Genomic DNA, 27,988 nt, shown 5'->3' with positions numbered 1-27,988 from the left:
CAGGATTATAGGATGAAGTGAGGGAGAGAACAGCGAGTATAGTCTACAAAGTCCCATGAAAAGAAAACAAAAAAGGAATGCCAATGCCTCCTCCTCTCCCCTCATCCACTTCCCTCCGCATCCTCCATTACCACCACCTCCGCATGCATCCTCGTACTCCTGGTGAGTCGTTGCAACTCGATTGAAATCAATGTTTTCTATTTAGTTGGTGCAGTGATGAGAGTGTAGTGAGGGTGGGTTCGCGGAGGAGTGAGTGGTGGGGTGGAGGAGTGCCGCGGAGTAGTAACGGAGAAGAGGTAGCGATGGGGTAGCGTGGAGGTGAGGTAGAAGGTAGTGAGGTAGGAGTAGGCGCCCTCATGTAGAGAATTTTGGTCTCTGCGGCTCGCGCATCATGAGGGGTGAGTTTAAGTTGTTCGGTGATTCAGGTCGTGGCTGAAAAAGAAAAGGCAATGCGGGTGAGTATCGTGTGTGATGTGTAGAGTAGGGAAGGGAAGGGAGAGCGTGGGGAGGAATGAGAGTGAAGGATGGGAGGGACAGAGAACTTACTGGGAGGTTATACACCGGCGACGGAGTATTCTGCGTTTCATGAGACGCATTTTTCGTGAGCGCGCGTTGCAACTAATCAAAATCTCAGTCCAATCCTCCCAAATGAACATAACAGGGCCCAAAAAACACACCATACCTTGGCTTCGCTCTCCACTGCTCTCTGACCATACATATTCGGGTGTAAAGCGACATGTGCCATTGATTTTGCTTGTGGGAGGGATGAGAGAGATGATGCGAGGCTGGGGAGGGCGACTATTTTGGGTCTGGAGGAGTCGGGGCTTTGAGTGCGGGATGCCATTGGTGGGTACTGCGAACGTGTCTTGGTTTGCTGTTGGTCGAGTTGAAACGGGTAACAGGGTTCTCCCGGTTATGGGTACGCTGCGTGGTAGAACTTGACTGGTTGGCGCCGGTTGTTTTGCCTTGATCTAGTGACGGCGTAGAGGGAGGGAGCTGGCGTATAGATGGTGCCCCCAATTTCATCCACTTTCACACATGTGTTTCCTTATATACAATATTATATAGGTAGACCCCCGACGACAAGAGGATGTATAGCAGGAGATATTAGGCATTTTCATGTCCGGCGCTTAGGTTGTGGACAAGAAAATGGCCAAACCCCTGTCTAGAGAGAAGCTGGCCTGAAACTTTCATCCGCAGTGCGTGGACGAAACTTACCTCTCCCCCCGACCTCCCGAAGGAGGCCTTGATGATGATGAACATGCATGCGTCGAGTGAGGTTAGCGACAGTACCGATGGCGACACCCACAAACGTTCTTCTTCCACTGATCGAGCTTCAACCACCTTCTCCACCGAGGCCGCAATTCCGACATGAAGGTATCAACTTCAGTGCCCATTGCGAGCATAGCGATTCAAACCTCGGATACACCCGAACCAGAGCCCGAGGCCCGCCCCGTCATCCCACCAAGCGACGTCGTATAGGCGTACCGAGGGGATAGACGAAAGATGGCAAGAGGGAGACGCAGCGAGGCATTGGCGTCGGCGAGGAGGAGTACAAACAGCGAAGGAGAAGGCGACCACCCGTCTCGGGCTCGTGAAAATGCACTCACCACGATATCCTGCCCCACAGCGCCCTCTCTACCCCTCACATTTCCTACGCGCCCAGTTGATGCCGTCCAACCGCTCTGTGCGACAGCCTGACTACAACTGCAACACCACCGACCTCTCCTCCACCTGCGGCCCTCAGAGTCGTGCCCATCACGGCGGACGCCAGGGCGTCCCTCTCCCACAACCCCTACTCTCGCTCTCGGCCCCCCGTCCTACAATGCACACCTCACGATGGCGCACCTTCCCCATCTAGCACAGGACGACCACTAAGACCACGACGCCGCCGCCGCTCTTTGACTGCGAACTGCCAGCCCTGGGGGTCTGTCGTCATCGTTCACGCTGTCTGCGCCGCGCCTGTGTTCCTGGCTTCACGGGGAGTCGAGGGGTGGTCCGCAGTCCATGGTTCGTGGTTCATGGATCATAGTCTGTAATTCGTGGGTTCGTGGATAAATGGCCGAGTGGCTTGGCTATACAGTGGTCAACCCCACTAGTCGCAGAGCCCCGCAATCGTCGACTCGGCCTTGTGGGTTTTGGGTAAGCACGACAATTGGAGGCGCTTCATCGCGCTCTTCGTCGCCGTCGTCGCGTCTGACCCGTGTTTTTCTCAGATTCGATTCGATTCGATTCGATCCCAGTCGCACACGCACACGCGCATGGACGCACAACTACCCGGCGTGGTCGCAAGCCGCCTTGATGTCAGCATCAACCTTCGGCGAGATCACATGTCCTGCCTACAAGCTGGGGCTCACTCGCACGCCTGGCGCCTGGCGCTCTCTCTCTCATTCTAAGACCCGCGATTCAGTTGGGTCAGGTCACTCGCTGTGGCTGAGCCAGGATGTGCCCCTCGACTCGATGAGCTCCTCTCCGTTTGGTTACACGTCCGCCCATGGATGGCCAACGAATGGGCGTCATTCATCTCCCATATCCCTGCCTCGTCTCCCCACCTCTCAGCGTCCCAGCGTCCCAGTTCCTCAGCCACAGCCTCAGCATCTGCGACGACGGCGGTGCCGGGCTGTCTTCCATCGTAGGACGGGAGAGGATGGAATAGTCGAGGAAGTGAAGGGGACTTGGCATGGACAATAGAGCTCGCACGCGCGCGAGACGGGCTGGGAGGGGGTGTGCCCCTCCCCGTGACGATCGACGACCTGGACAACATAGAGGGGTGTCAGCTTCGGGCCAACGGATGGGCGTAACGACGACGAACTCACCATAACATCTCTGTGTTTTTAGCCGAGAAGATGAATCAGGGCCAGCAGCGATTGGATTCAATTGCGCAGGAGGGCTCGACGCATACGCATGCACGCAGAATCCCCGTCTGTCGCGATCGCCGTGACTACATATTCAAGATCGCGCAAGATACGGGGAGTACTGCAGGTACGCTAGAGTGTGCATGTTGCTCGGAATGCGCTGATTCTGACTCGGAATCTTTAGGCAAACACGAACGAAAATATGAAACGGGGGATGTGGTGACGCGGTGATACAATGCCGACGTTCCTGAATCCCAGGTCGGGAGTCACTGGGTCTTCGCGATGGATCAAGATCGCGGTGCCCTCGCTTTTGCTTAGCTCGAGCAGGTGGTCCTTCCAGGATGGTCCGAGAGCTGGGACACTGCGGGCGTCAGCGACGAGAAGGTGACGGGAATGCCCATGGAGATACCTCCGTAACGAGTCAGCAACGCGTCTGCAGTGACGGCCAAGGGAGATGGGCGGCGGAGAGAGATGGGCGCGGAATACGAACGCGATACCACGAGAGCAGATTCGGCGAGCAGGAGGTTGGCAGGAGAGAGAGTATCGTGAGATACCAAGTCAAGAGCATTTCAACGACCCCTGCGCCATGCTCCATGCATGCGCCACGTTTGCTGCTCTTGCCGCAATGTCTCAAGGCTCGCTTTCGATGTTGGTTGAAGGGTGGACGGGTTAGAGAGGTTAATGATGGCGGTAAGAAGATCCGTTCTCTGCTCTGATTTCCCCTTCACCTCACATCATTTATTTAGAAACGTGTCTGATCACCGAGTACGCCTTCCCCGTCACGTATCTTCTGACGCGAACGCTGATGCTAGCACTTCTTGTCGGATAGATTGATATACGTCGTGGTCATCTCTTTTCGCTCGTCCAGGTTCAGCCGATCCTTCCCCGTCTTGCATCTGCCATCTTCAACTGGGGAACATCGCTTCTACGCCGCATCAACGCCATAATGGGTGACGCATTCTTGGCTCCCATCAGTGGCGGGAATAACGGCGGGAGAAATAATGTCAACACCAGTACGTACCGGTATATCATGCTCACTCTTGGCGTATGGCTGATTTTACTTTGTTACCAAGCCCCGTTGCCTCTCGTTCGCCTCGCACGGCCAAGTCTCCTTCTCATAACTGGAATTCCCTTCCGCATGCGCAAGCAGAATCGCACGCGGGAGTTGGTCGCAGGGTAGACCAGCAGCGTCCACGCCACAGGCCATAACCAAATGTGCGCCTCCGCCTACCATTCCCTCCTGTCCTCCTTCCATAAAACTAGCAGAAAAGTTGTGGTGTAGTGGCGGAGCGCATGGCAGTCTGGCGTAGTTTCTTCTGTATCTACTTTTGAATCTTCATGTCGTTGTACGTCTCTAACTTCTGCCACATATTTCCTGCTTCAAACACGCATATATGGTCTACTACTTTGTACAGAAAACAGTCCGCATGTTTACAATGCCCTTCTACTACTGGCAGAATTTTGCCATAAGCGCGCCGGCATCGAGCTCATCCATGACCGTGGTATTCTCTGAATTTGGCCTGGAAACGTCGCCCCCACTTACCACGTCCATGCCCACGTTCGTCCATTGATGCATGCTTGTCAGACGTGGCAAGCGTTAATATATATAGTTACTCAGTAGGAGTACCACAAGGGAAGCCCGTCGTTTTTGCTTGGAGAAGGTCGGGATCCATGGAGGGAAGGGAGCGTTGGTCATGGGGCGAGACCTCGGGGATTGAGACACATGTGTACGAACGGCTTGGCGCAACGAGAGTTCGAGGAACGGGTACGCCGCGGTATGTAAAATTGGTTTCTAATTTTGATGGCTACATGTTTGAGCTATTGTAACGTTGCACTCCACATTCTGTCCACTCGGCATAGGTTGATGAAGATGGAAAGAGTCGCAGTGCGGCTGGAGTCGAGGTTGAAGTGAGACAAAGTGGTGAGAAGAGGGAGACCTTTGGATCGTCGTGAGAACAGATGCTGGATATAGCAGGCATTTCATGGCGAGAATCGTTGGCTACCATCAAACCTGCCGTCGAAAGGGCGTTAGCCGAGTCTACCAAAAGCGTTGGCATATTGAGCTCGCCGGGGATGGTGCCCCATTCACGAGCAAGAGTAGAGACGTTGAACAGATAAGCTCGACTATCAAAGGTTCATTGCTCGTCGTTGAAGGACTCCGTACGCCCAAGTAATTCTTGAGTCGCGACTACAGAGCTTTGAACGGTCCAGAAGTTGCGCGACCTCATTAATCTCAAACTTGACGAAGACCTAGAGGCCGAGAGGATGCGAGTGAACTGCCGCGAGTCGTGACGCGCCAAGAAATTCAACTCTGGGTCTAGCAGATAATATAGAAATAAAAGCTCGTCGTGGGATCGGTACTTCGTCAAAAAGGTCATAGACGTTGGACGATCCAGAGGTCTCAGATGGCTATGGATGGAAACTAGGATGAAAAAATGCTGCGCGAGGAGAGAGTGGTGTTCGACGAGCAATTGGTGGTGATGGGACAGCCACTGGTGCGTGGGCAGTATTTTTTGCGACACGGAGTCCATCACTGCGGCCTAGAAGCCACTGGCAGTATGGGTTGGAACACGTCTCGCAGATATCGTGGTAGATACTAGCGAATTGAGGTTGCGCACACGATGCGAGAGGTTGCTTTGGCCCTGGTTGGCATCGCGGGCTCCATAGCATGTTTGAGCACCTCAGTCTTGAGCAGCTTGGCGTACCGCGGCTGCACAAACGTGACGCTGCAAATCATGACCGTGTTAATTAATGGTCATTTCCCTACCCGCAAGAGGCGCACTCACGTAGCTTCAACGAGTGTTCCACGAAGCCCGTGTGTGCCTTCCGGTCCTTGGCTTCGATAAGCTTTGTTTGTATTAGGACAAACTACTCGATATCCAATGTTCGGAGAAAGGCAGGGGGTGAGGAAAGGAACACGCACCTGATCAGCACGCGTAGGCCCCTTGGAGCTAATTGAAAGCTGCGCCGCGACGCCTACTTTGTCCGGGAGGTTACTGACCGCCTGCAAACACCCAACGTCAGCATCACCATGGCCACTCCAGCAGAGGAACCGACTCACCTGTCACGCTAACGTCTCGTCCAACAGTGTTACCCACAGCCCCCCATGCACAATCCCATTGCGCCCACAGAGACCTCTTCCCAGATGCACCCACACCCACGCCTCCGTCTCGTCCGTGGCGCCCTCACCAGGCATCTGGTGGTAAACCAATTTATGTGATGATACACATATAGCGTGGGGGATTGCGGAAGGGGATTGCGGAGGGGAGAACGAGCGGATGACAACTGCGAGAGCGATATATACACAGATAAATAGCAGCTATAGCAGACCAGACCGATGTAAATCAGGATTTTTCAAAGATAGGCCGTTAGCAGGAACTCACTGTGAACTACACCAAATTTAATAGGACGAGGAGTCGCCGTCGACTTTTCGGTCAACCATCGTCTCTACGGAGATAGCGACACGATCGTTGGATAATCGCTGTAAGATGAGGTGTCAGTCTCAGGAAACCACGGTGATTTGCGAAGGAATAGTAGGGGACAACGGGTCTTGTGAGAAGGAAATGGTGTGGAGGTATGGTAAACGCCGCAGGTGGCACTGTGGGAAGGGAAGAAGTACAGGAGTAATACGGACCTTCTCACTGGCTACTATCGACCGTTCAACGTCGTAGCGATTCGATTGGTTCGTGATCCTCGACAAGTGAATTGACACTGGGGTCTCGTCAACCTTGTCTCTCAGGCCTTCGCGGGCGTTCAGGCTAAAACTTATTAAGTATCATAGGGGGAGATTCCAACAGAATTCACTCACGATGCCAAGTATGAATTCAGATACACTGGGGGAATAATGGTTAGATTGAACCTAACATCGGAAGTGAAGGAACCCACATTTGCTGAGTAACAGGTAAAATCCGAGGAAGACGAAGTTGTCTGGCATCGCAATATACTACGTGGGAATGAGTCTGAGGAATGGTGCAGAAGGCCTAGATGCTCACTGTAATCATCCCGAGGGTAGCATCGAGGCTGTACTCTGATTAGCTTCATATACAGTTGGGGATGGCTGACAGGCTTACAAAACGATCAAGCCAGTGTTCACAATGTACAACATCAGCACGCGGATGAGAGAGTCAGTCCTAAAGAACTGTATCAATAACGGAATGTCCCAAAAACGTCAATAACCGACCTAGTGAATCCGGTCCGAGATTTGTATAGGTAGTAGCAAAGCGCGATCGCGACACTACCATCGGATATAGTCCCTGCAGCAAAGTTGATGTAGAACAGTGTCTGAAGTGGGCATGAGCACGTTGCCGGGGCCGAGATAAATTACGACCTACTGAGAGAGTATCCAACTGGATGAACGACGAAATTTTGAAGGCCTTCACGGTGATCACTAGAAAACTCTCGGTTAGGATGTGAGCGTAGCCGGGCATAGCTTTGCTTTCTTACCAAGTCCGCAGACTGACATGGCCGAGGGTGCCGATGATGAGCTTAATCCACGCGGGGTGACGAGAAATGAACGTACTTAGATCGGTCAAAGAAACTGCGACCTGATCACGGCGTATTTAGCACGGTCATGTGGCGGGCATTAGCGTTAACTCACGATGAAAATTGTAAGTGGCCAGTTCCCGCTCACTGGCAGGTGCTATCAGATGAAGGTTTGTGCACACAAGGTCACCGATATAACTTACACCGGAAGGCACGGCGAGCGAACATGCTAGTGAATGAAGGTCAACGATGCGTTCTAGGTAATGTCGGCATAAGCTTACCTTCGAATAATAAAATCGCAGACGGACTAAAAATAAGACGTAAGTTTTCTCTCTCGGCGAAAGTAAACGGCGCGTTCCATACCGTGATGGCAACATGTATCTAATGAACAGCGCGCGGTCAGAGAGGGCCTACAAGCGTAGAGTGAGAGCTCACAATAACACTCCTGCAGCAGTCGTCGTCAGCTTTGGTGTTCAGAGGATACTATGTGATACCACGTACCACACGGGAGTCATGACAGCCATTGGCGAGGCGTAGTTGCTGACAAGGTAGAAGTAAAGTATATGGCCGTCCAGCACCGAATCAAACGTGTCAAGCACCCTACGACGAATGCCCAGTTAATATCCCAATGTCGCAGAATCTGGTGCAAGGGCCACCACGCCCTCGTGAGCAACTCGTACGTTTGGATCGAGGTAACAACGCTTCAAGTTACCTCTAATGGTAGAAGATTGGATATGCCACGAATCACGACCGTTCCGTCGACTGTACGGATTTTCCCCGGTGCAACATACCCCTCACGTCCTCCCACCTCGCCACCGTGGACCCCACTACTCCCCGTCCCTAGCGGCTTCAGCGCGAGCTCCCCCGGGCCACGCAGCGCCCCCGCCGTCAGGTTATTCACTCTGCGCGCGCTTCCGGGAAATCTACGTACGACCTCGTCTCGTACCATCCCTGGCCCCCAAAGTACGGTGCGCTTGTCGCTGGGTAGAGTATGGGTTTCGCCTCTAGGTTCGCCGTAATTTTTTTTTTACTCTTCTGAGTCCGGGTTTGGAGGAGTGGCGGCACGGGAAAAGGATTGCGAAGGGTGGTGAGGGGTCAGGGAGCCAATGGTGTACGAGGTCGCGGCCAAGAGGGAGGCCAGGAGGAACGACGTGGATGTCGTCGAGAGACCACGACGGTTTTGAGGTTGCTGACCGTTGGATGTTGAGTTTTGGGAGCTAGAGGGAAAAGACGACAACGGCGAAGTAGAGCCTCTTGCAGATGACACCGTAGCAAGTGAGGACGTCGATCGACGTGTCCAAATTGTGAAAATAATGTTTCTCACGCCAAAAATGAAAATGGTAAATTATGTATTTGAACGGTCACCTGTGCGCTCGCCAGAAAAATCCTCACTCTCCTGGAGACGTAGCCATTCCCTGATAATCAGAGAGGATGCTGCTTTGGGTGCAACACAACGTCAGGTGGCCTGCTAATCAGGTTCATCTCGTGTCTGCCCCATACTCGATGGAGAGGAGACACGACGAGCGCTGAGACCTCCGAAGCACCTCTACATCCACCTGTCTGAGGACTAAATTCTGAAGCTTGAAGGACCAGCTCCCTGCCTTGACAGGTCGGAGCCGTGTTATTCATCTTCAGCATAGTTCCCGAAGGCCAGGAGAGCACAAGTCAATCCAGACCAGCCGAAACAAGGAGATGCTGGCAAGGCACAGAGGAGGTTGAGGCCTGTCTGCTAGACAGTGTTCAAGAGCAGGAGAAGGCCTGCAAGGCCTATAACCTACAACCCATGTCGCCCTCTCTCTCCCCTCAATGTCACGCCCTCAAGCTAATCCCATGGCCTTCTCTCCCGCCATCTTCAACGGCTACTCTAACGGCTACTCTAACACCCAACTACCCATGGATCCCATATCACCCAAATCAAGTCCCCCCGCCAAACTCTTGCTACACGAAGCGGGCACACTCCCAACGCAGTAAATTGCAATTCCAACTACATCTGCCACCATACCGAGAAGGCATGTGAAAACATGCTGCCTGGGGCACCACTTTCCGTCGTGACAGGTTCGCGCTGCCCTCTCCGACCTTCTCGCTGAAGTACTCGTGCGGCCCGCTCAGTCGACCCAGATGCGAACCCACGTCGTGCGGGGTCGCATGGCGCATCATATCTTTGCGCCGCACGTACGCCGAGCAATTTACCCCCTGAGGTGAGCAAGTCATATTACTTTCCAACGATCATGTACTTACGACTTATGACCGTTTACTATAGATCGTCAAAGACAAGGGCGCCGTGGAATGCTACCTACATCTTATTTCGACATCGGCGCAGACACAGGGCTAAGAGCGGAAAGAGCTATCTTGCTGCTTGAGTGAATGAACCTATGAACTCTACTACGCCCTCCGCCGCGTCCTGCATTTCTACTTTAAGGAGGCGCGAGGCAATTGGTATCCCAACCAAGTGTATTTGCGTTACCGAGAAAGAAGACGTTGTGCTCATGGTGCCCAAGGGCCTTCATGCCTTCCCCCCAACGATGGTGGCGCCCCTCGCCTCCCACCCCCACATGGGGGCACTGCAGCCCGGATGCAAGATGCAAGGCGTTGACTTCCGTTCTGGAGGCGCATGGCATAGGCTTCCTAGACATTGATGCCCCATCTTTCGCCATCAAGACGTCAACACTGATGTATCAAAAGCACAGACGGTGCTGGTGAGAGAAAGGCGAAAGAAGGAGGCAAACCCATGCTAGACGAAGGCAGACGAAGAGAAAATCATCCCCAGAATGAACGAACGGACCAAACGAACCCTGAATCAATAAGCACGACGCGCAGATACAGACGACTAGCGCGAACGAACCGTGGTAGGGAGCAAGGGGAGGGGTGGACTTCGAAGGAGCTGAGAACCAGAGGGAAAGCCAGCGACGTTGGCACTGTCGCTTCTGGCTGGTAGGCAAGCTCAAACACCATCACCAAGTGAGGACGTGCCAGTACTGTCGACACGCATCAGGTACTCGGGCACTCGCTAGTTCAGGACTCCGTCAGCGGGGATAGCAGGGAGCAGTCGAGACAGAGGACGCTGTTTGCGGTGCCATCGGCTGGTAGCAAGCTTGAGCACCGTCACCTAGTGTAGACTGTGTTCGGTATCATCGAAACCCGGCAGGCACGGCGGTCTGTGGCGCAGACCAGCCTTGCTTGTATACATTGTTGATGAATGGGCGCTGGTGGTGCAGCTGCGTGCAAAATGCAGTGAGCAAGCAGCCTTCAACACGACCAGTCCGCAGACGCACCACAACGACGACGTCCTGAGTGAAAGGATACGAATGCTCGAAGGCACGGAGGAGTATGGGGTTACTGCGAGACGGGGCGTGTGAGCGTATTTCGGACGGACTGCGGGAGCCGAGTTCCTCTCGGCCCGTAGAGCGTCCGCTCGGGATAACTTGTTGGCGATGAATGCCATGGTACTGCTCCCTTCGTTCGCGGCCGACTCGGCCAGATCCTTCAGGGGCGGGATTCCGCCTTTATCGTCTTGTAAGCACTTCCGCACCGCAGCGACAATGGATGCGCAGTGCGACACGTCCAGCTCGCCCCTGACGAGGATGGCCGTGTTCCTAGACGTATTCAAGCACATCAGCAGCGAGATCTTGCCATACCACCACTGAATCCACTCACGGGAGGCAGAATCCTGGGTCGTTCTTCGCGCGGGCCAGGGCCTCGAAGAACTTGCCCGCGCACAGGAGGTCATGATTGACGACCAAACCACACCGCGCGCAGTCGTACTCGAAGCCGGGACTAGTGAATCCACGGGCACCAGCCCACGGGACACTGCCCGCCGCACCGCACGACGGGCACTCGATGACCCTGGTAGCATCCTTGCTCATCGAATCGATGGCATCGAATTTGAGCTGGGTCGAGCTCTGCCAGTATTGCGCGGCAGCGAGTGACTTGAGCTCGTCGTATCCCTGACTGGCGGGGTCTATCGCGTTCAGCTAGGTTGTGCGGGAGGATATCAGCATTAAGTTGGTGAACGCGTGGATTGCGGGCGTACTATGTTGGCCAGAGTCTATTCCTTCATGCGCTTCAGCTGGGGGAAACGCCGCCCCGAATCTTCGAAGTATCGGAGGGGGCTCAGCATGTACGAATGCAACGCCAGCGCGACGTCGAGCGGAGGAAGCTCGTGATCTTGAAGTGGCTTCTTCTTGAAATCTTCCTCGCCGTCAACGTTGACGACCTGCGCTAACCACACTTGCAGGCGGTAGGTCTACCGCTGGAAAAATTCGTCGACCGTGGTTTCTACATCCTCCGGTTTACTGATTGCAGCCAACGTGTCGAGAAGGAGGAAGAACACTCCAAGGACTTGGAGATGGGCTTTGACCTTCTCCTTTGGAACGTCGATTTGGAGCTGATTGACGAGAGCTGTTTGCTTGTCAGTGGAAGACATCGTTGTAGAAACGATGATGCTCTCACCTGTGCATGGTACTGACTTTATTCCTAGCAGGTCGTAGCTTCTGCCGAGCAATTACAGCGTTTCGCAATGGGCACTCCGGCTGCATGTTCACGAGGAGCAACGAGGAAGTAGCCGATTCAGGATGATTGCGCCCACTGTGTGCGCTTGTGTGCGTTATTCAAGCCCATACGTGAAACTGAGAACATGAGTGATTAGAGTTTAGCGAGAAAGCAATCAATTGAGGCCGTACATACCTTCTGCGACGTACGTACGCGCGTGGGTCCTTGGTTGGACATCCGGGGAATTCATAACACTGCTCGAGACAGACCCCTCTTTATTTGAATCGTTTCTTCGACCAGGATGACATTCAGGTGGTCCGTGGCTATGCCATTCCACACACTTCCCATAGACCACCGAGATCTGCGTTGTTGATTAACTGAATGCCAGTGATGAGCTGATAAAAGCAAGTGTCATGGGACACGCACGCCACGGTACTTGGATGGTATCCATTCACGGACTCGGTGAAAGACATTACTAATGCAGAGAGCGCTGGCCGAATGAGCCCGAGGTAAGACGAAGGGACACAGACTCACCAGAGGCATCACCAACCGCACCCACAGAGACGCAAACGCACAACAGAATGCAATTGTCTGCGGAGATCTTGCTATGCTGCTTCACAATGTCCCCGATCTGCCTCCCAATATCGTCGCAGAATCTGTCAACTACGCCCTCGCGATTGGCCCCCCCTTCTCCCGGCTCATCTTAAATTTGCACTCCAAGCGCACGACCTCGATCTTGCGCCCGATGTTACTCTTTTTCAGGATATTGGAGTAGCACAGAGTATTCAGTTCGATATCTATCAGATCTGCGCCTTGGCCTTTGCCAGCGTGCAGCCTCTTGCCCATTGCGATAACAGCATCGCCACTATCCTCTTAACACTCTCCGCGTGAAGGTATCCGTCTCGTAACTCCGTTCCGTCCGTCTGAAGAACCCGATAATATCCACCCTTCTTTGTAGTCAACGTTTTATCGTTTCGGTAAAATCTGTCGTTCTATCATGACGGGTGATTTACTTAGTATGACTACGTTTAGGTATCTGGCAACAATAACCCCTCACCGTCTCCTTCTCCGCACAGCGGACGCTGCGTGTTATCGCGCCATGAACTCACGCTAGGAGACGGGCTTGATGGCCTAGGATCAAAGTTAGACACCGCCGCGACGAACCGTAGGGACTGGTGAGCGTCTCTTGCTTTCCGCGCCGCATCCGAGCTCATCAACAATTCGACCCATTTGTCCTGGCATTGCCCGCATAAAATCATCTGCGGCCTTCAAGCACGCGCTCCACTCGAGCTCCGCCAAATCAAGAAATCGGCCTCGCAGAGCCTTTCGCAGTCACATCCCCGGCGCAGGTCGTTTGGGATGAAAGAGGTTGGTATGGTAGAAAGGACGATATTCTCGTGAGTACGTTCCGAAGCTCGCTGGAATCTTTGCTCACGAAGGGATGCATCCAGTTTCCGCGTGTAGCATCGCTCATCCAAACAGCCACCGACTGCGTTTTGTGTTTTGTGCAAGCATGCGCTCAGTTCGACCTCGTGCTTGAAAGTGAGTGATATTATATACGATACGATTGTATCAATATGATCGACGGTGACGTGGGGTTATATAATATGCGCGTGTTGCGGGACGAGGATAGGTAATATGAGTATGATACTACGAAAGCGACGAGCTCGACGAGCTCCAGACCGAATTACCAAGAAAAGAATGGACAAGGGAGAGCGCAAAAGCAAGGAGGATGTCATGAAAGGAAATGCCGAAGGAGTGATCAACAAGTAGGTAGATGGCGACGAGGATGGGGGACTACGAAGACTTTTGATGTGGCGAGCATGCAAATAAACTACGAAGGGAAAGGTATGTGCGGCGCAAAAGAAACGCACACCGCGTAATGATGACCAGCAGAGAGGCTGGGTTCTTTCGCTTGCGACGCACGACGGTGTCTGCGAACAGGAACAGCTTCTTGCAGACCTCCTCAAACTCGACCTGCTGCTCGACGCCATCAACGACCCGCTTCTCGATGTGCTTGACCTTCTTCGGAGGCAACTTCATGATGGGATAAGTCGCGACGTTGTCGTATACGATACGTCACGACATTGTCATAGGACCATGAGCGAGCTAGAGGAAATCAAGTTAAATCAAAGCACTACCTGGAAGTACGATGAAAACTCACTCTGGAAAGTAGGCCGGGCAGGGAGCGCGGGAGCAGCACTACCGCAGCGAGTAGGATCCGGCTTGGCGCTCTCGGGCGAGACAGCCTGGGACAGATGGCTGCGCGGAGCGCGACGGGATTCTGGCAAGGCGCCAGTGATGGCGGGGCTTTGGGAGATTGCCGCGGAGTCGCGGCCTGGAGCGCGCGTAGAGGCCGTGGCAAGTCCGAGTTGACGGTAGATGGAGACGTGTGTGAAGCGTCGGTAATTGGAGACGGAAGCGAGTTTTGGGCCAGGTCGCACAGCGGGCAGTCCTCCGAGCAGAAAAGGGAGAGTGGCCCCTGGGATCAGGCACAATAATTTGCACAGATTGTAGCCAAACAAAGATGTTCAAAAGACCGTTTGCGCCGCGTCCGGTCGCTAGACCTTCACAACGTTCCCACTCTCCATCTCTAAGCCAAATGAATGCGCTTCCACCTCCACCCCGGGCTCTGACTAACATAACCCAACGACGTATTCATCCTATTTTCAGCGCGTGGGAGCTCTCCCTCACGCCCAATCCTCAAGAACCCGCCAGTCCCGCCACGGAACCCGCCAGTCCCACTACAGAACCCGTCAGTTCCACTACAGAGTATGTACTTTGTCTAAATCCGCTCAGACGACCCGTCAACTCATTGTGAATGATTCCCATAGGAACATTCAAGACTGGGTTCTCGCGGCTGAAGAGGATAGGGTTAAACGGGATACTGCGTCGTCGATCAAGTGAGTATTACTCCTTGGCTTCAAAGAGCCCTTTCAACATATGCTCACGCTGTCAGCAGGCTTTTTCAGTCTCCCTCTTTGTCTCCTCCGGCCACGACAGCCTTGCCGGCCGAACACCCTTCAGAAAACAGACTCGATGTCTGCGTATACCTGAACGGGCGCCTGGTTGCCGCCGCCGGGACAACCCAATATGGCGCACCAGCCCCGTTCATTCCATCAACCCAGTCCTCCTTCGACGCAGGGAATTTCCACATCAACATCTCGATTCATAAAAAATCTGGCCACAGCCGCACGGACACCTTTGGCCAGCCCACGACCCTTGGACAAGGCGCCCCTCTGGTGTAGGCGTCCTAGAATCACGGACTGCGTTCTTCGTCGACTTGCTTATTATACCTGTCCCATATGTTCTTGATTTTTGCTTTGTTGCCTGCTCTCCGTACCTTGGATTCTGATAGATACCGCTGTATATAATGCCTTCCATACTGTAACAATATTTCTCTGCCTTTCGTACCCTTCAAACCAGTCACGCCTGATAGGGCGATCGACTTCAGTCGAAATCGAACTTTCTCCACGGCAGCGCTTCACCTCGATGCAATCAGCTTCTGACGCGAGCTACGTCAAGGATAATCCTGTCTTCGTTAGTCCCTTTTTATCCTTACGCTTCTATTGTTCGTTCTGCTTACACCCGCCTAGGAAACGGCTTCGTTCGTTAAAAAGTACTTTTATTATATAGCTATTGAACGGATTTTTGACCGAGAACTTGTATAATAGCCTTGCCTTCTTGCGTTCAAATACGTTGCCCAAGCCCATGCGCCCGATTCGCCATATCAACGTCTGCCTTCCAACACGAATGCTCCCAACGCACGCCGTCCGTTCAAATTTGACCCAGCCCGCCCGCTTTCCCGCAGGACACGCTACCGACTCTGAGTCCCCGCGCGACTCGTTGTTGAAGCCAATCGCTGTCCAAACAGCCGCTTCAAGCATCGCGCTCCTGCCGTCTGCCTACACAGCTCGCGCCTTGTACGATTGACGTCGAGGCCTTCGTTGTGAGGAAGCCAGTTCTTCATGCGCTGTAGCGCGTGGTCCGTATGCTGATACCATGTTTGGCAGCGACGTACTCAAATCTCGACGACCGCAAGTACGATGGACTCGGCGCTTGCTTATTCAGTAGTAAATGGCGCGTTTTATTTGATTTTCTACTAGAAAAGGAGCTAAGAACGAATCTATAGGCCCATTCTATAAATATCACAAAGTATTTGTAGTTCATCTCCGGAAAGTAGGCGAGCGCTTGAAGGAGCAGATTCTGAAGGGACGTACAGGTTATATCCTAGGAAGGATGATTGATAATAATACGAAGTGCGAATGCGCCTGGAGGTGATATTAGCCTACGTGACCTCTACCTGGAGATGACAGCATACTTATTCTTCTGTGTCCGATTCCCAACTAGATTGGTCGCCCTGCAATGCCAATGATCGACTAGCGCCTAGCAGCCAAAGCGTCTGGGACATCCGCGTATCTCAAAATGGCCGAGAAGGGATGAGGGAGTCTAGATAAGGGCAAATTCCGATTAAGGTGAGGCGAATAGGCAAGTCGGAACCTTATCCTATCATCAAAAGACAGTTGATAGCCTGAAGCGCATCGTGAGACGAGCGGATGGTGGTCGGCGTGGCAGCCTTCTTGAAATATGCCTAGTCACGTAAACAGGGCTTCTCTTCTACGAGGTGAATAAGTTCTGGCAGACGGGGAGAATAGAAATACAATCACACCGCATTGAGTAACTATGAACCGGCAGCGAGAGGATGGCAGCAGGTGTATCTTCGCATGCGTGAACCCAGGGTTTGGATTGGGGTCTTCCGACGAGACGCTGCAGAAACATTCTCTGCCGTCATACAAAAGCTCATCAGAGTTGGAGTAAGTCGAGACGGAAGAGAACTGACCTTGAGCAAATACCGTGTAGACCGAAAGCCCTGAATTTCTATGTGATGTGGAGGCGATCTCAATTACAAAGATAGATTGGGGTGGCTGGAAAGATTGAGGTCGAGCTCGGATGATCGCTCCGTAGGTGAGGAGAGCGTATCGCTAATGTTGACGATTCAGGCACGTTGGCGTTGACGTGGGCTGGTCATGGTCGACCTACTGGATGGGTTCACGCTCAATGCAAATATCTGCTGAGAAACACAGCGTCTAGACGAGTATATTCTAGAACGCGGCGAGGGACCTACACACGTGATCAAAGCACATTGCGCCGGCGTCGGTAGTTGCGCCAACGCTTGTCGGCAAAACGTCCTCCGTGAGATTTAGGATGACCTATGGCGATGTCAATCGAATAGAGCGCGCACTTACCAGGTGGCTAAGTTCTGCGAGTGAAAGCAGTTTGAACGCGAAGTCGGTGCGGGCGGATGAGATGATGCCAATACAGGTGAAGCCACGGAGGACTTCGTTAGAGTGGTGGATACGACGGTATGAAAATGGAGCTGACCATTGTATGCCTTTGAAAGACGCTTGCGTGATGAAGATGAAGTCGACACGTTGTGCTCCCGCTTATTCGGGTGAGAGCACGAGCAGTTCGTCAAAATGCTGAACGTTGAGCGTCGTAAGATATTACTGACCTTATTGCGGGGCAAGCTGCAAAATAAGTGCGCGTGCTAGAAGAAGCTCGGTGAAATGGTGGGCGCTGAGAGGAAAGAAATAGATAAGAGATCGCCTTTTCGCGCGATTGAAATTGGAGCGCCAAGGCAATTATGGTATGCAGAGGAGAGACGTTGAACTTGGAGAGGGGAGTATCTCGCATCAACGCCTTCGTTCAACTTCAAGATTATCTTCGGAAGGAGCTCACGGCGGATGAACAGGCGTTGATGGGCTTTGACTCGGTGATGCTAGAGCACGCGCTTTGTAAGTTGAGCCGATTACACAGCAGACGGCTCTTCGTACCATAGCTGATAACACGTAACTGTCGACTTATACGGCGCGGCTGCCGGCGAAGTAATGCATAAAATATTTATTGTGTCCCGAATAAAACGACGCGAAGCAAGACGCTTTTTTCCAGACAAAGTTGGGTAGCGAGAAGGTCGTTTACCGCGCTCTTGAACATCGTTGGTTAGGAGTCCTACGTGTAGAATGCGTTATTTTACCAAAGGGGAAAATCCCCCGGCGTTTGCCCGGCCATCAGCACGGAGCGGCTTGCGCTGCGCAGGCAGTATCGGGAGGTTGCGAGGAGGGCGTCGAGCGGGCTAGCGTGGCTTTGCGAACGTGCGAGGAGGGCGTCGACACGTCGCTGACCGGATCCTTCATCAGATCCGTCGTCTGCGTTCGTCTGGGTGGTGCAGACGCGCTTTACACCCACGGGGTGCCGCAAAGAGGGTGACGAAGCGGCGGGGTCAAAGGGTATGTATAAGTAGCGCCTAGAGCGTATCCCGGGATACGTTGCGGTATGCTCGCGGGCAAAACAAGTATATAACGTATTCTGACAGATAAACGAGCAAAAGACGGTCAAAACTATTTCAAATGTAGTTCTGGAAAGCGCGCTGTTCGAGATACTGTGAACGTAGGATATACAGAGCCGTGGGTCCATCGAACAAACGTAGATGCGTCGCAAACTTGGAAGAACGAGAAGAAGAAATGTCCAGCATAATGAACGAGAAGAAGAAACGTCCAGCATAATGAACGAGAAGAAGAAATGTCCAGCATAATAGAGGTGAGTTATTTGAGGCATATTATCCCTGTTGTGCTCTCTGCCGCGTACGCTGCAACTGCCGAGCTGGCTTCGACACCTCCCCAGCGTACGTAGACGGCTTGTCCTGTTTGACGGCCCCTTGCCTTGGCTTCAAGGGTCGTGTCACTTTACGAGAGCTCTCTTGCTTCAACAACGGCGATTGCTTCGTCGGTTTCACAAGACCTTTCGCTGTTAACCCGTTCATTAACAGATAGTTAGGCCAAATTACGATGAACTCTCACCACTCTGAGGCGGGGGGAATGAATCGACGCCATACACTCTCTGCATCAAAAGGCAAATTTTGATCTGAGCATCCCTTAAACTACCTGAGCCTGATCCCATCTGGGCAAGGCGGGCGTAGATCCGCTCGCCAGTGTCCGCAGTGTGACCATTCATCACTTCGGCAGCAACGACAAGTTCTTTGGCCTTGTCATCCTTTGGAGCTTTGCTGAGCTCTCGGCGTTGGATGAAAATGGAAAGGTGACGGAAGAGGCGCAATCCAATTGAACATTGAAGGCGCCTTTCGAAGAAAGCCTTCAAGCAGTGCGACATGGTGATATTGTCCATCCGGCGGCCCAACGAGACGTAAAGACCGCTTGCATACTCAACTGATGCTTTATCGAAAAGCTCCGGGGGAATGATGTATTCGGCTGCAAAGGCTGCCTCGACTGGACGAACCAGCTGGATAAGGATCCAAGTTGCTTCTGCTAGGACATGGGGGCAAACTCGGTGGATCTCCTTCACGAGCGAGGTTTGTTTGAGGTTCTTGTGGTAGTCGCTGCGAAGCAGTAATAGTGGGGCGCCCTGAACTGTGGTATAGAATACGTGCCGACGACCACCAGTCTGATTGACGATATTGTAATATCCTTCTTCAGTGCCTCGTGCGACTGGCCCACAGAGCATGTGGTGAAGGGGATAAAGTATTTTCCATGCCTCGTCCACCACCGCCAGCCACTCGACAATCTTTGCTGAGTCGACCTGGTCTGGTTGACCGTCCTTGGTGAAGGCACCGCACTTGCTTAAAGCGGCAAAGAACTTGTTGCTATCCTCGTTTTCGAGCGGGTTGAATATACCGTACCCTGGTGTCGCCTCGTCCATTGTATCCTTGATGGTGTATGGGTTGTACTGAATGCCCTCCTCAGCGAGGTCGACGCCCATCAAAATTTGCTTGATGAGCTCAAGCAGTAGCTCGAGCTCACGATGAATAGCAGCAATAAAGTCGTCAACCGTGAAAGTTGCTGCTCCGATCTGAACCGTACCCCCAGCGTCGTCTGTAGTGACGATGATTGGTCGCCGTGTTGTGCGGTTCACAATATGAGTGGCTGTATGCATCCAGCCCCGCAAAGTCGCAAAAGGGGTGGGCATGAACTCCCAGAGATATGTCGCTGTCCAGGTTTTGACGAATCTACGATGATAGATGCAATAAGCATGCTAAATCATTGTGCGCGCGATTAATGACAAGACTCACAAGAACCACCTTTGCGAACCTGTCTTGCCCTCGTTTTCGAGCTCCTGTTCAAAATCATGAAGGGATTTACGACGAGGTCGAAGGTCCTTCATCTCCTGCCGGAGAAGAAAGTCCTCATCGGCGACTGCTCCATCAGGGGAGCCCTCCGCTGGCTTCTTGGGGGAGAAACAGACATCTGCCGCTTGCTGAAGCGAGCTCTGTGGAGATCCAGATCGAGAAGGAGGAGTAGAACTGCAATCCGCCTGCTCATCACGTTCTCCTTGCTCAACCACCTCAAAGGACTCTTGCATTTTGTGAAAACCGGCCAAACGCATCATAAACTGGACTTTCGCCAAGTACGGTGTGAACTCCTGGATTTCAATATACGTCCCATCGTGCTTGATCCACAGCGTGGCAAGAAAGGCGACAAGCGGCGATGAGAAGGACTGCTTGAGGAACTGGGTGCTCGATGGCGGAAAGTAGATGCTGTATAACATGGCATACATTCTTTCAATAGCGATGAGTGTTTCCTTCTTGCTAAGTGCTGTTGTGCGGTCGACATGTAAGGAGTGGATGAGATTGCGAGTAGCTTGTTCTTGGACGGGCGTGAGGCAAAAGAGCGCAGATTTGCCATTCCGAGCGAGAATAGGTTTCAGAACGTGAGTCGCAACAGCACATATCATCATCTCTTGAACTCCCGTGTAGATTGCCAACGAAGTGTCGCTCAGGTTTGGTTTCCAGTCTGTTCCAGGTCTTGTTCGGCTAAAGGGCCATACATGTAAGCATCCCGGTTTTGGCGTTCAATAAGATGGAGTGTTGGACTCACGGTGAACAATCCTTGAACAGAAAACGGACTGAGGAATGGAACGATTGCACTGTGCGGACGTCGTTCATCGAACTCCCTTTACGCAGCGACGCCAACCTCCGGCGAAGGCGGTTACCTAAGCCACCACCCCGTAGCGATATATGGCAGGCAGAATATACAATTGCTGGATCGAAAGGCTCGAGAAACCCCCTGATGCCCTCGGTTTCAACAAAGGTGTCCTTTTTGACACCATCCGTCGCCTTCTGAGCCTGCTCACGCATACGAGCCCTGTTAGCCTGAAGCCTCGTCTCCCAGCTCAACAGGTTTGCCCCAGGGATCGTGCCCACGTCTTTTGTGCTCGCGTCAACCTCAAAGTAGAATTGTCGGTTTTTTGCACGCGTGAAGGATTGCGCAGTGATGTCCTCTCCCTTGGGTACCATAGCTGTCCCCCTCTGTGGGCGATCAGGGGTGTCCGCCTCGTCGTTGCTGCCCTTGGCGCCCTTTCCTTGGCTTTTGCGGCCATTTCGTTTGGTGCGTGGAAGTGCCTTGCCTTTGTTGTTGGTTTCAACATCGGAAACGTCCTCGATATCGCTGATAACGGCGGGTAGGGTAGGTGGAGCTTCCTTGCTAATGCGGAAAGCAGCCTTGGCCTTGTCCGCAGCTCGCTGCGCCAACATGATGGGCTTTCCCTCGTCGCTGAAGGAGCAAGCTCGGGACCCAGAGGGAAGGCGGACAAAATGTTTGTTGTAAACATTTAAACTAGTGTACGCGCGGCGACAGGTGGCGCAGCGACGCACCATGTATATTTGAAGGCCTTCTATGCGGGGGGCAACATCGGGAAAGCGACGATGAAACTCCTGGAAGTGGGCAGTCCAAGCATCCGGAGTGCGCATATCGCCAACTTCAGCCAACTCAACGCCATGCCGCTTGAGAACAGCCTTCAACGCTGCGGTGAAAACTGTCAGGCTGGCCATGGGACCTTTCAATGTATGTACCACGGTCTCCTTTTTGCAGGCGGCAGGCACTTTGTCCGTTGCAATAGGCACCGAGGTCTTTGTGGTGAGATGGTCATGAACCATACCGAAAGGGAGGCCCAGGGAACATTGAACGCAGATGATGAGTTTGACGAGCTTATTGTAAACAAGACCATGAAAATCGAGGTGAATTAATTGGTCGGTGACATCCAGGGGTCCATCCATGCGCGACGTGCTCCAGGTCTCTCTCTCGGGCCTTTCATCGTTGTGAGACGGAGAAGTGGCATTCTTCTTCTTCCAGAAGGCCTTGATCAAATCCTGGGTGTTTCTTGAGTTTGGTCAGTATACCGAGTTGACGTACGTGGAGGAATATCATACCCTGCATCCTCCTCTCTAACCCAGCTATTGTGTCGGTCGGTATAACCTTTCCACTTTACAAAGTAGATGGGCTTTCCGTCCTAAATATGGTAGTCAGTTCTTCGTGCTTTACAATCGTCGGCAGTTTCACTCACATCATCATTCTTAAACTTAAGGATGGCCTCAACCTCGAACTCGCTGTCTGAGCTGGCCGAGACTTCTGCCGATGAACTGCATCGCGGGCCCCAGATGGTTCAGTGGAGTTCTGGATACGCACAGGCATTGTGACTTACGCTATGGAAGATCTCTGGGATTTCACGCTGCGTAACAGAGTTGTGAGTTATAAGAAGCTGATCGAAAGTAGTAACATACACATTGTCTTTGGAGACCATGCTGTCCTCGTTATCACTTTCGCTTTCTTCGGATCTAAAATTTCAATTGTCAATGCGCGTGCATGGAATGAGTAGCCCAGTCAACGCAACGCACAGGCTGTCAGACTCAGTAGACTCATCGTCAGATATAGAATTAAGACCATAACGACGGCCAGGCCGCTTCCGAACTGGTGCTGAGCTACTGCTAGTTGTGAATATATATGTTGCTGAATAGACGGTCACGGGCATAACTCACGGGTCTTCGGCAATGGCCAACCGCGTCAGACGCTTGGTGATAGCATGCACGGAGAGTATTATGTTGTCCATCTGCATGTCGGCATCTTTCTCATTATCAGACCTTGGTTTGGAGTATCAGATTGAATGCCTGAAGCTATTCAAGTGAAGACATACCGTAGCGTATCTGGGGCTTTGGTTGGGTCAACGGAATGATGAGAGTCATCGCTTTGCAGAACTATCAGGCGGGCTGAAAAAGAATTGTTGCGATTAGACTAACCCAGGAGGCCCCGTTGTAATCGCGATTTGCTCGAGTTGCTGAGCTATCAATGCTAATTCGTCCTCCATCGCCTGGGCCTTCTGTTCTTTAACCCCGCCGGTCTGCTGTTGGGTAAGCAGATCCCGAACCAAAAACTTAGACAGAATATCTTCATCGCAGATCCGCGCTTCGTCTTCAATATCCATCGCATCAACGGCTTCATCCTGAGTCGGAGCTTGTGTTGTGATGCCATCTTCGAGAGCCATCTCGTAAACTTCCACTTCCTCATCGCTATCGAGCTGGGAGTTCGTATCAAGGTCGTCGTCACTCTCAGGAGAGCCGAGGGCTGGGGTCTTAGCCAAGGAGGCGGATGGGAAAGCTGCGCGAATTTTGGACAAGATATCCTGTGATAACGGCGGGACTTGCTCATTGGGTAGGTCCTCACTAGTTGCATGAGTCGGTGAGTCGAGAGTCGCGCAGTTGATCTCATGTCAAGCTACGCACATGATGACCCCCCCTTCCGCATCACGGAAGGCGACCGTGGATCCCCACTTCCAATCGTCATGAATTGTCGTTGAAAATTTCAATTGCTTGAGTACAAGTTTGATCGCGCTGAGAAGTTTGATTATTAGACATTTTGGACAGTAAGATGAATACCTACTGCGGAAGTTCGTCCATATTGCGCTGCAAAACAATGGTTGCAGAACGATGATGAACAATGGTTGCAGAACGATGATGAACTCCGTGACTGTAACGTCGATGAAATCGTTAAGTCACAGCGATGTCACACTGATCTCACAAAGGTGTAAGTCGTCGATTACTCGAAGCATGGTCCTTCCGACATTAGCCTCTTCACCTTGTCGTTGCCCAGGCGTGCCTTCCGGGATGGGTTGGATCTTGTCTTCCCTGGTGTGTTCTTTGTTTCGGATTAATCAAGATTCTCATCCATTTTCTCAGCGACGCGGTTTCGTTCAGTCGACGTGCTTCGAGCCGGTTGCAGTGAGAGCGGGTTGTGATCCTAACTCCTTCCACCTGCGGCCACGGTCATCCTCATCTTCGACACTTTTGGTGAGGAAATAGTCTTATCTGAGCCGAGGTGAGTTGCATCTTGTCGCGCTTCCATAGACTTTTGCTGATCTTTGTCCACGCAGCATCAACCTGGGCAGACGTGACCCGCGGATGCAAGTGCTGAATACGAGGTGCAAGCGCGTTCGGTGTATTCCATTCAAGCCCATCCCATATTATCTGAAGAGCTTCGGCAGGCAACGTCACATCATAATAATGCTGATGCCGCGCCTGATGCAACAGACGCACGGTCACTAACTTCCTTGTTGGGTTGCGATCATCTGTGCGGAGCGTATCATGGTGCACGATATTCTCCCCTTGAACTGGCTTAGGCTTTTTCTTGCGCGCAGCATCTTGGCTACACCAAAACCGTGTCTTGTGCCCTCGTGCGAGTGCCCTATGCCAATCAACCCTGAGACCGCCAGTAAGCTTTGTTGTTTTCATTCGATAACAGCCACTTACGCCCAACGGTACCCTGTAGCGGTACAGATCTCAGGACGACCATCTGCCCACGCTCGCGGTCATTTACGACCTCGTCTTCAGGCATGGAGTACTGTCCGAAGAACAGGACTTTGTCTTGAGTACTGGAAACACGGCGGAGCTCGCAGAGAAGGTCGGGTGCATTATCAAACCTCGTAGGTGAGCTCTGCTGTTGAATACTAGTACTTAATCTAATTGGCATTGCCATCAAAGAGCGTTCACTCACCATGGGCGATCCCTGCATGTCATCCCCCCTCCATCTCCACCGCAGTCTGTGATTTATTGTGATGCGCCTCTGGGTGTTTGTTTTTCTAGAACCTCCATTCCGCTCTGCACCCCGTAGCATTTCTTAACGTCCCCTCTCCTTCCATGTAGCACTATGAGGTTGTATTTCTCTTGCATGGTGTCGTTCTGACACATTCAGCGTACTTCAACGTTCAGCCTTTAATTTAAACTTCATTAGGTGATTAATTCGTGATTAATTCATAATGTAGTCCGTCTTTCTTCGAGAGGTTGAGCCCACAAGCCGCTCAAGAGGCCCACAAGCCGCTCAGCCGCTCTACAGCCGAATATTCCCACGGGCCAGACAACGCGCCTGAGGCATCTCAAGTGGTAGCTCGACTTCTGGTGCACGTACCGATGAGATTTTGGGGTCTGGAGGAAGCTAGAAGGTCCCTCAGTATTTGTTGTCAACGAAGGGTTGGCCGATCCGAGGCAGGACGGGGCGTAAAAGCGGCCGAGAAAAGGGGGCGGCCCACAATGGGGCATAGTACGCACCTTAATAACCTTTAGGCCCTTGACTTGGTCGACGTGCTTTGGGCTGCGATCAAAAACCTCCATGTCGGAGAAGAGGTCCCGCGAATTGTTAGCCTTCCTGACTACCTCGTACCACAAGTTGTAACTATGTCGAAACGCAATACCCGTTTGCTCCGCCCGCTTCTGACCCATCTCAGATTGCAAGGCGCCATGGTTTGCCATTGTGTTGACGTGGTGGATGTTGCCAGCGCCATATCCTGATGCTCCGTATGACGCCTCCAACCCAGCCAGCGTCCAAAGTCCGACTACCCCACGACGCTTCGGATGGATACTAACCCCAATGTCTAGAAGCAGGTCGCCGCCATTCGACGGATCTAACATGTACGACCAATCAAGACCATCAAACGTCTCTTGGCACTTGCGGAATGCACTGGAGACCGTGTCCTCCATATCCATGCCAATCTCTGGCTCATATGTCGCTCGGCAGTACGACTTGCACCCCTTGTTCTCCAAGACGAAGAAGTAGGACCCGTATTGCGTCTTCCCTTCTTGGTCAAGGGCTCTGATCTGAAATATGGCATGAGCAAGGCGAAGGGATAGAAATTCGTAGCAGCATTGTACCATTTGATCAAGCTCCCGCAAAAATTGGGCAAATTTGAGTCTGCTCAAGGGGAAAGATGGCGTTGCCGAGCTTTTACCACCTTGCTTGAATTTGACATGGTCCTGGTCATAGCCTGCGTAGACCTCCTCTGTCACACCAATGACACTTCGGAGCGATGGTAGGATGACATCCTCCCAGATGAGATACTGAATGTGAGCTGGAACCTTGGACGTCCAGAACCGTGAGTAAGGGGCTTTGTGTGTCATTCGAGGAAAGAAGAGGTAGAGGTTGACCATGCTGCTGAGACCACCTTGAATGCCAAGGTGCACATGGGGAACACGGCTTAGAGCAAAACGTTGAAGAAGCCAGTCTGTTCGTGCGCCTCCTGCATCTCTGTCCTCATCTGAGGGCGGCACAAGAAGCTCCGCGTAAGCGTGGTTGTTCTTCCAAATTGGGGCGCGATCACGAATGACGGGGCTGGTTAATATGGCGACAGGCTTCATGAAACGCGGCTCCCTGGTGACAAAGATGACGCTATCGATGTCTGCTGATACAGCAAGATCGTCAGGACCGAGAATAAGCTGATCCTTAGTGATATCTACATGCACATGGCGTGATTCCGAATCAAGGCCGGTGACAACAATGTTGATTGCCTCTTGAGAAGTGCGAGCGTGTGCGATCATATCCTCCAAGCCCATGGAGATGACATCATACCCAGAGGGCGGCTCGGTGCATGAGGGCTGAACGAGGTCGTCAGGGACTTCACGCATTATGTGGCTGCCAACTTGAGTGGGTGGGGTCATATGAAACATCTGAGCAAAGGATGGGAGTATACGCCAGCCATAGTCATGAAAGTGCTCCCAGCCATGCAAGAGAATATGCTTGGCTATGTAGACCAGCCCTGGGGCGTACCCCTCAATCGTATCATCAACGGGCAAAAGAGCAGAAGCAGTAGGCCCTGTCTCATACTCGTCGAAATTTCGGTCAAAAGGAAGGGGAAGGCCTCTCAGATTGTTTTTTCCGGTTCAAGGGGACAGGAAGTACAGGCAGATTGTCTTTCCTAGTCAGGCGAACAGGAAACGCAGGTCTCGGGGTCAAGGGAACCGGAAGTACGCGTCGTGGGAATCGCTCTATAAGTGCACCGAGCGGAGCAGGTGTGTGTTCAGTTGGAGCCCCCAGTCTGCCAAGCTCGAATTCGTCGTCGTCCTTTTCTCCACCGGATGGGTTATCGCCGTCCTCGTCCTGGGCTGGTGGAGAGACTATATTATTGAACGGATTGAACCTTCGAGCGCCTTTGAGAAGTTTGCTCAGCTGTTCAGATCGACAGGACCTCTGCGGATGAAAGGGCCTCGTCGGCTTGCATTTCGCGCAGATTGCCATGCTCGTTAGGAGGTTCTGCTCTATCGGAATGACCACAGCAGCTAACAGGGTGGGCGTTAGGGACTTTTGAAGGTTATCAACTAATTCTCGCAAATCTAGGTACTGGGCGATCAAAGCGGGGTAATGGTTTTGAAGATGGGCATGAATGGTTATCCAGTCCACAAGGCTAATTTGGAGATCTCGGAGCATGGTCAATCGAGTTGTATGGCAGCAAAGAAGGGCTGGCCTCTCCCAATAACCATTCGAGTCGAAGACGAGCCGTTCCGTCCACATGTGCGTAATGGCCTGGCATACGATTGGGCCGCAGTCGTAGCCATTTTGCGGTAATCCAACTTCCTTGATATGCATGGTCTCTTCGCCCAATTGCCAGCCATTGAGCAGGCAAACCCTTCTCCAGACATCTTGCGATCCTATCGCAGTCCAGTTTCCCCGCTTGCCCATGAGGTCGCCAGTGCGGCCCAGAATGTGGATTTCACGAGCTTCAGGGCGGAATATGACGCAGCAGTAGTGGTTTCTGTTAACCAAAATAACACCCACGCAGTCCTGCATTATGCAAGGACCCTCCTCGATCAGGGGTAAGTCGTCGTAAATTCTTCGATAACCATCAATCTCGTCGGGTCCCCAAGGTGGCCCATCGCATAGCAGGTACGTCATAGGGATGTATCGAGGCAATGGCTCTTGTAGCTGCTGGTACTGCTTCAGAAGCCACTGATCCATCGCAATCCCGTCGATGTACTGTTCGTGACTCAGAGTCATCAGAGAGTCGCGAATTTGTACCAGCCGAAGAGGATTGATGAGGTATAACTCTGGAACTACTGT

At 52.5% G+C, this 27,988-nt stretch overlaps 8 protein-coding genes across 8 annotated transcripts; 2 read left to right on the top strand and 6 right to left on the bottom strand.

Annotated features, from left to right (window-relative positions):
- Positions 1–354: 354 nt before the first annotated feature.
- PC9H_010293 (uncharacterized protein) lies at positions 355–844 on the bottom strand (the record flags this gene model as incomplete). The annotated part of the gene is made up of 3 exons (XM_036779787.1): positions 355–432; positions 547–618; positions 683–844. The coding sequence occupies 3 exons, from the start codon at positions 842–844 to the stop codon at positions 355–357; spliced, it is 312 nt and encodes a 103-aa protein (XP_036629176.1).
- A 1,548-nt stretch (positions 845–2,392) lies between these two features.
- On the bottom strand, positions 2,393–2,764 carry PC9H_010292 (uncharacterized protein; the record flags this gene model as incomplete). Its single annotated transcript, XM_036779786.1, has 1 exon — positions 2,393–2,764. One exon carries the CDS (start codon positions 2,762–2,764, stop codon positions 2,393–2,395), a length of 372 nt encoding a protein of 123 aa, XP_036629175.1.
- Positions 2,765–3,539: 775 nt separating this feature from the next.
- PC9H_010291 (uncharacterized protein) lies at positions 3,540–4,035 on the top strand (the record flags this gene model as incomplete). Its single annotated transcript, XM_036779785.1, has 3 exons — positions 3,540–3,545; positions 3,724–3,868; positions 3,929–4,035. The coding sequence occupies 3 exons, from the start codon at positions 3,540–3,542 to the stop codon at positions 4,033–4,035; spliced, it is 258 nt and encodes an 85-aa protein (XP_036629174.1).
- A 2,220-nt stretch (positions 4,036–6,255) lies between these two features.
- On the bottom strand, positions 6,256–7,861 carry PC9H_010290 (uncharacterized protein; the record flags this gene model as incomplete). The annotated part of the gene is made up of 16 exons (XM_036779784.1): positions 6,256–6,336; positions 6,490–6,613; positions 6,664–6,688; positions 6,741–6,798; positions 6,848–6,875; positions 6,926–6,985; positions 7,036–7,136; positions 7,187–7,242; positions 7,299–7,310; positions 7,375–7,399; positions 7,453–7,484; positions 7,541–7,566; positions 7,619–7,644; positions 7,701–7,718; positions 7,773–7,782; positions 7,839–7,861. 16 exons carry the CDS (start codon positions 7,859–7,861, stop codon positions 6,256–6,258), a joined length of 705 nt encoding a protein of 234 aa, XP_036629173.1.
- Positions 7,862–10,465: 2,604 nt separating this feature from the next.
- PC9H_010289 (uncharacterized protein) lies at positions 10,466–11,760 on the bottom strand (the record flags this gene model as incomplete). The annotated part of the gene is made up of 7 exons (XM_036779783.1): positions 10,466–10,552; positions 10,610–10,624; positions 10,675–10,930; positions 10,992–11,295; positions 11,368–11,426; positions 11,459–11,580; positions 11,605–11,760. 7 exons carry the CDS (start codon positions 11,758–11,760, stop codon positions 10,466–10,468), a joined length of 999 nt encoding a protein of 332 aa, XP_036629172.1.
- Positions 11,761–13,587: 1,827 nt separating this feature from the next.
- Positions 13,588–13,868, bottom strand: PC9H_010288 (uncharacterized protein; the record flags this gene model as incomplete). The annotated part of the gene is made up of 2 exons (XM_036779782.1): positions 13,588–13,622; positions 13,700–13,868. 2 exons carry the CDS (start codon positions 13,866–13,868, stop codon positions 13,588–13,590), a joined length of 204 nt encoding a protein of 67 aa, XP_036629171.1.
- A 484-nt stretch (positions 13,869–14,352) lies between these two features.
- Positions 14,353–15,073, top strand: PC9H_010287 (uncharacterized protein; the record flags this gene model as incomplete). The annotated part of the gene is made up of 3 exons (XM_036779781.1): positions 14,353–14,597; positions 14,660–14,728; positions 14,788–15,073. 3 exons carry the CDS (start codon positions 14,353–14,355, stop codon positions 15,071–15,073), a joined length of 600 nt encoding a protein of 199 aa, XP_036629170.1.
- Positions 15,074–16,728: 1,655 nt separating this feature from the next.
- On the bottom strand, positions 16,729–26,559 carry PC9H_010286 (uncharacterized protein; the record flags this gene model as incomplete). The annotated part of the gene is made up of 19 exons (XM_036779780.1): positions 16,729–16,807; positions 16,866–16,896; positions 16,951–17,035; positions 17,072–17,268; positions 18,471–18,629; positions 18,683–19,845; positions 19,909–20,649; positions 20,714–21,994; positions 22,045–22,124; positions 22,179–22,254; positions 22,317–22,343; positions 22,396–22,449; positions 22,510–22,596; positions 22,651–22,752; positions 22,806–22,856; positions 22,909–23,331; positions 23,392–23,499; positions 23,549–23,571; positions 25,210–26,559. The coding sequence occupies 19 exons, from the start codon at positions 26,557–26,559 to the stop codon at positions 16,729–16,731; spliced, it is 6,117 nt and encodes a 2,038-aa protein (XP_036629169.1).
- Positions 26,560–27,988: the final 1,429 nt, after the last annotated feature.

Source organism: Pleurotus ostreatus (assembly GCF_014466165.1).
Source record: "Pleurotus ostreatus strain PC9 chromosome Unknown scaffold_7, whole genome shotgun sequence".
Classification (NCBI taxonomy): domain Eukaryota; kingdom Fungi; phylum Basidiomycota; class Agaricomycetes; order Agaricales; family Pleurotaceae; genus Pleurotus; species Pleurotus ostreatus.
This window is presented reverse-complemented; position numbering and strand designations above follow the sequence as displayed.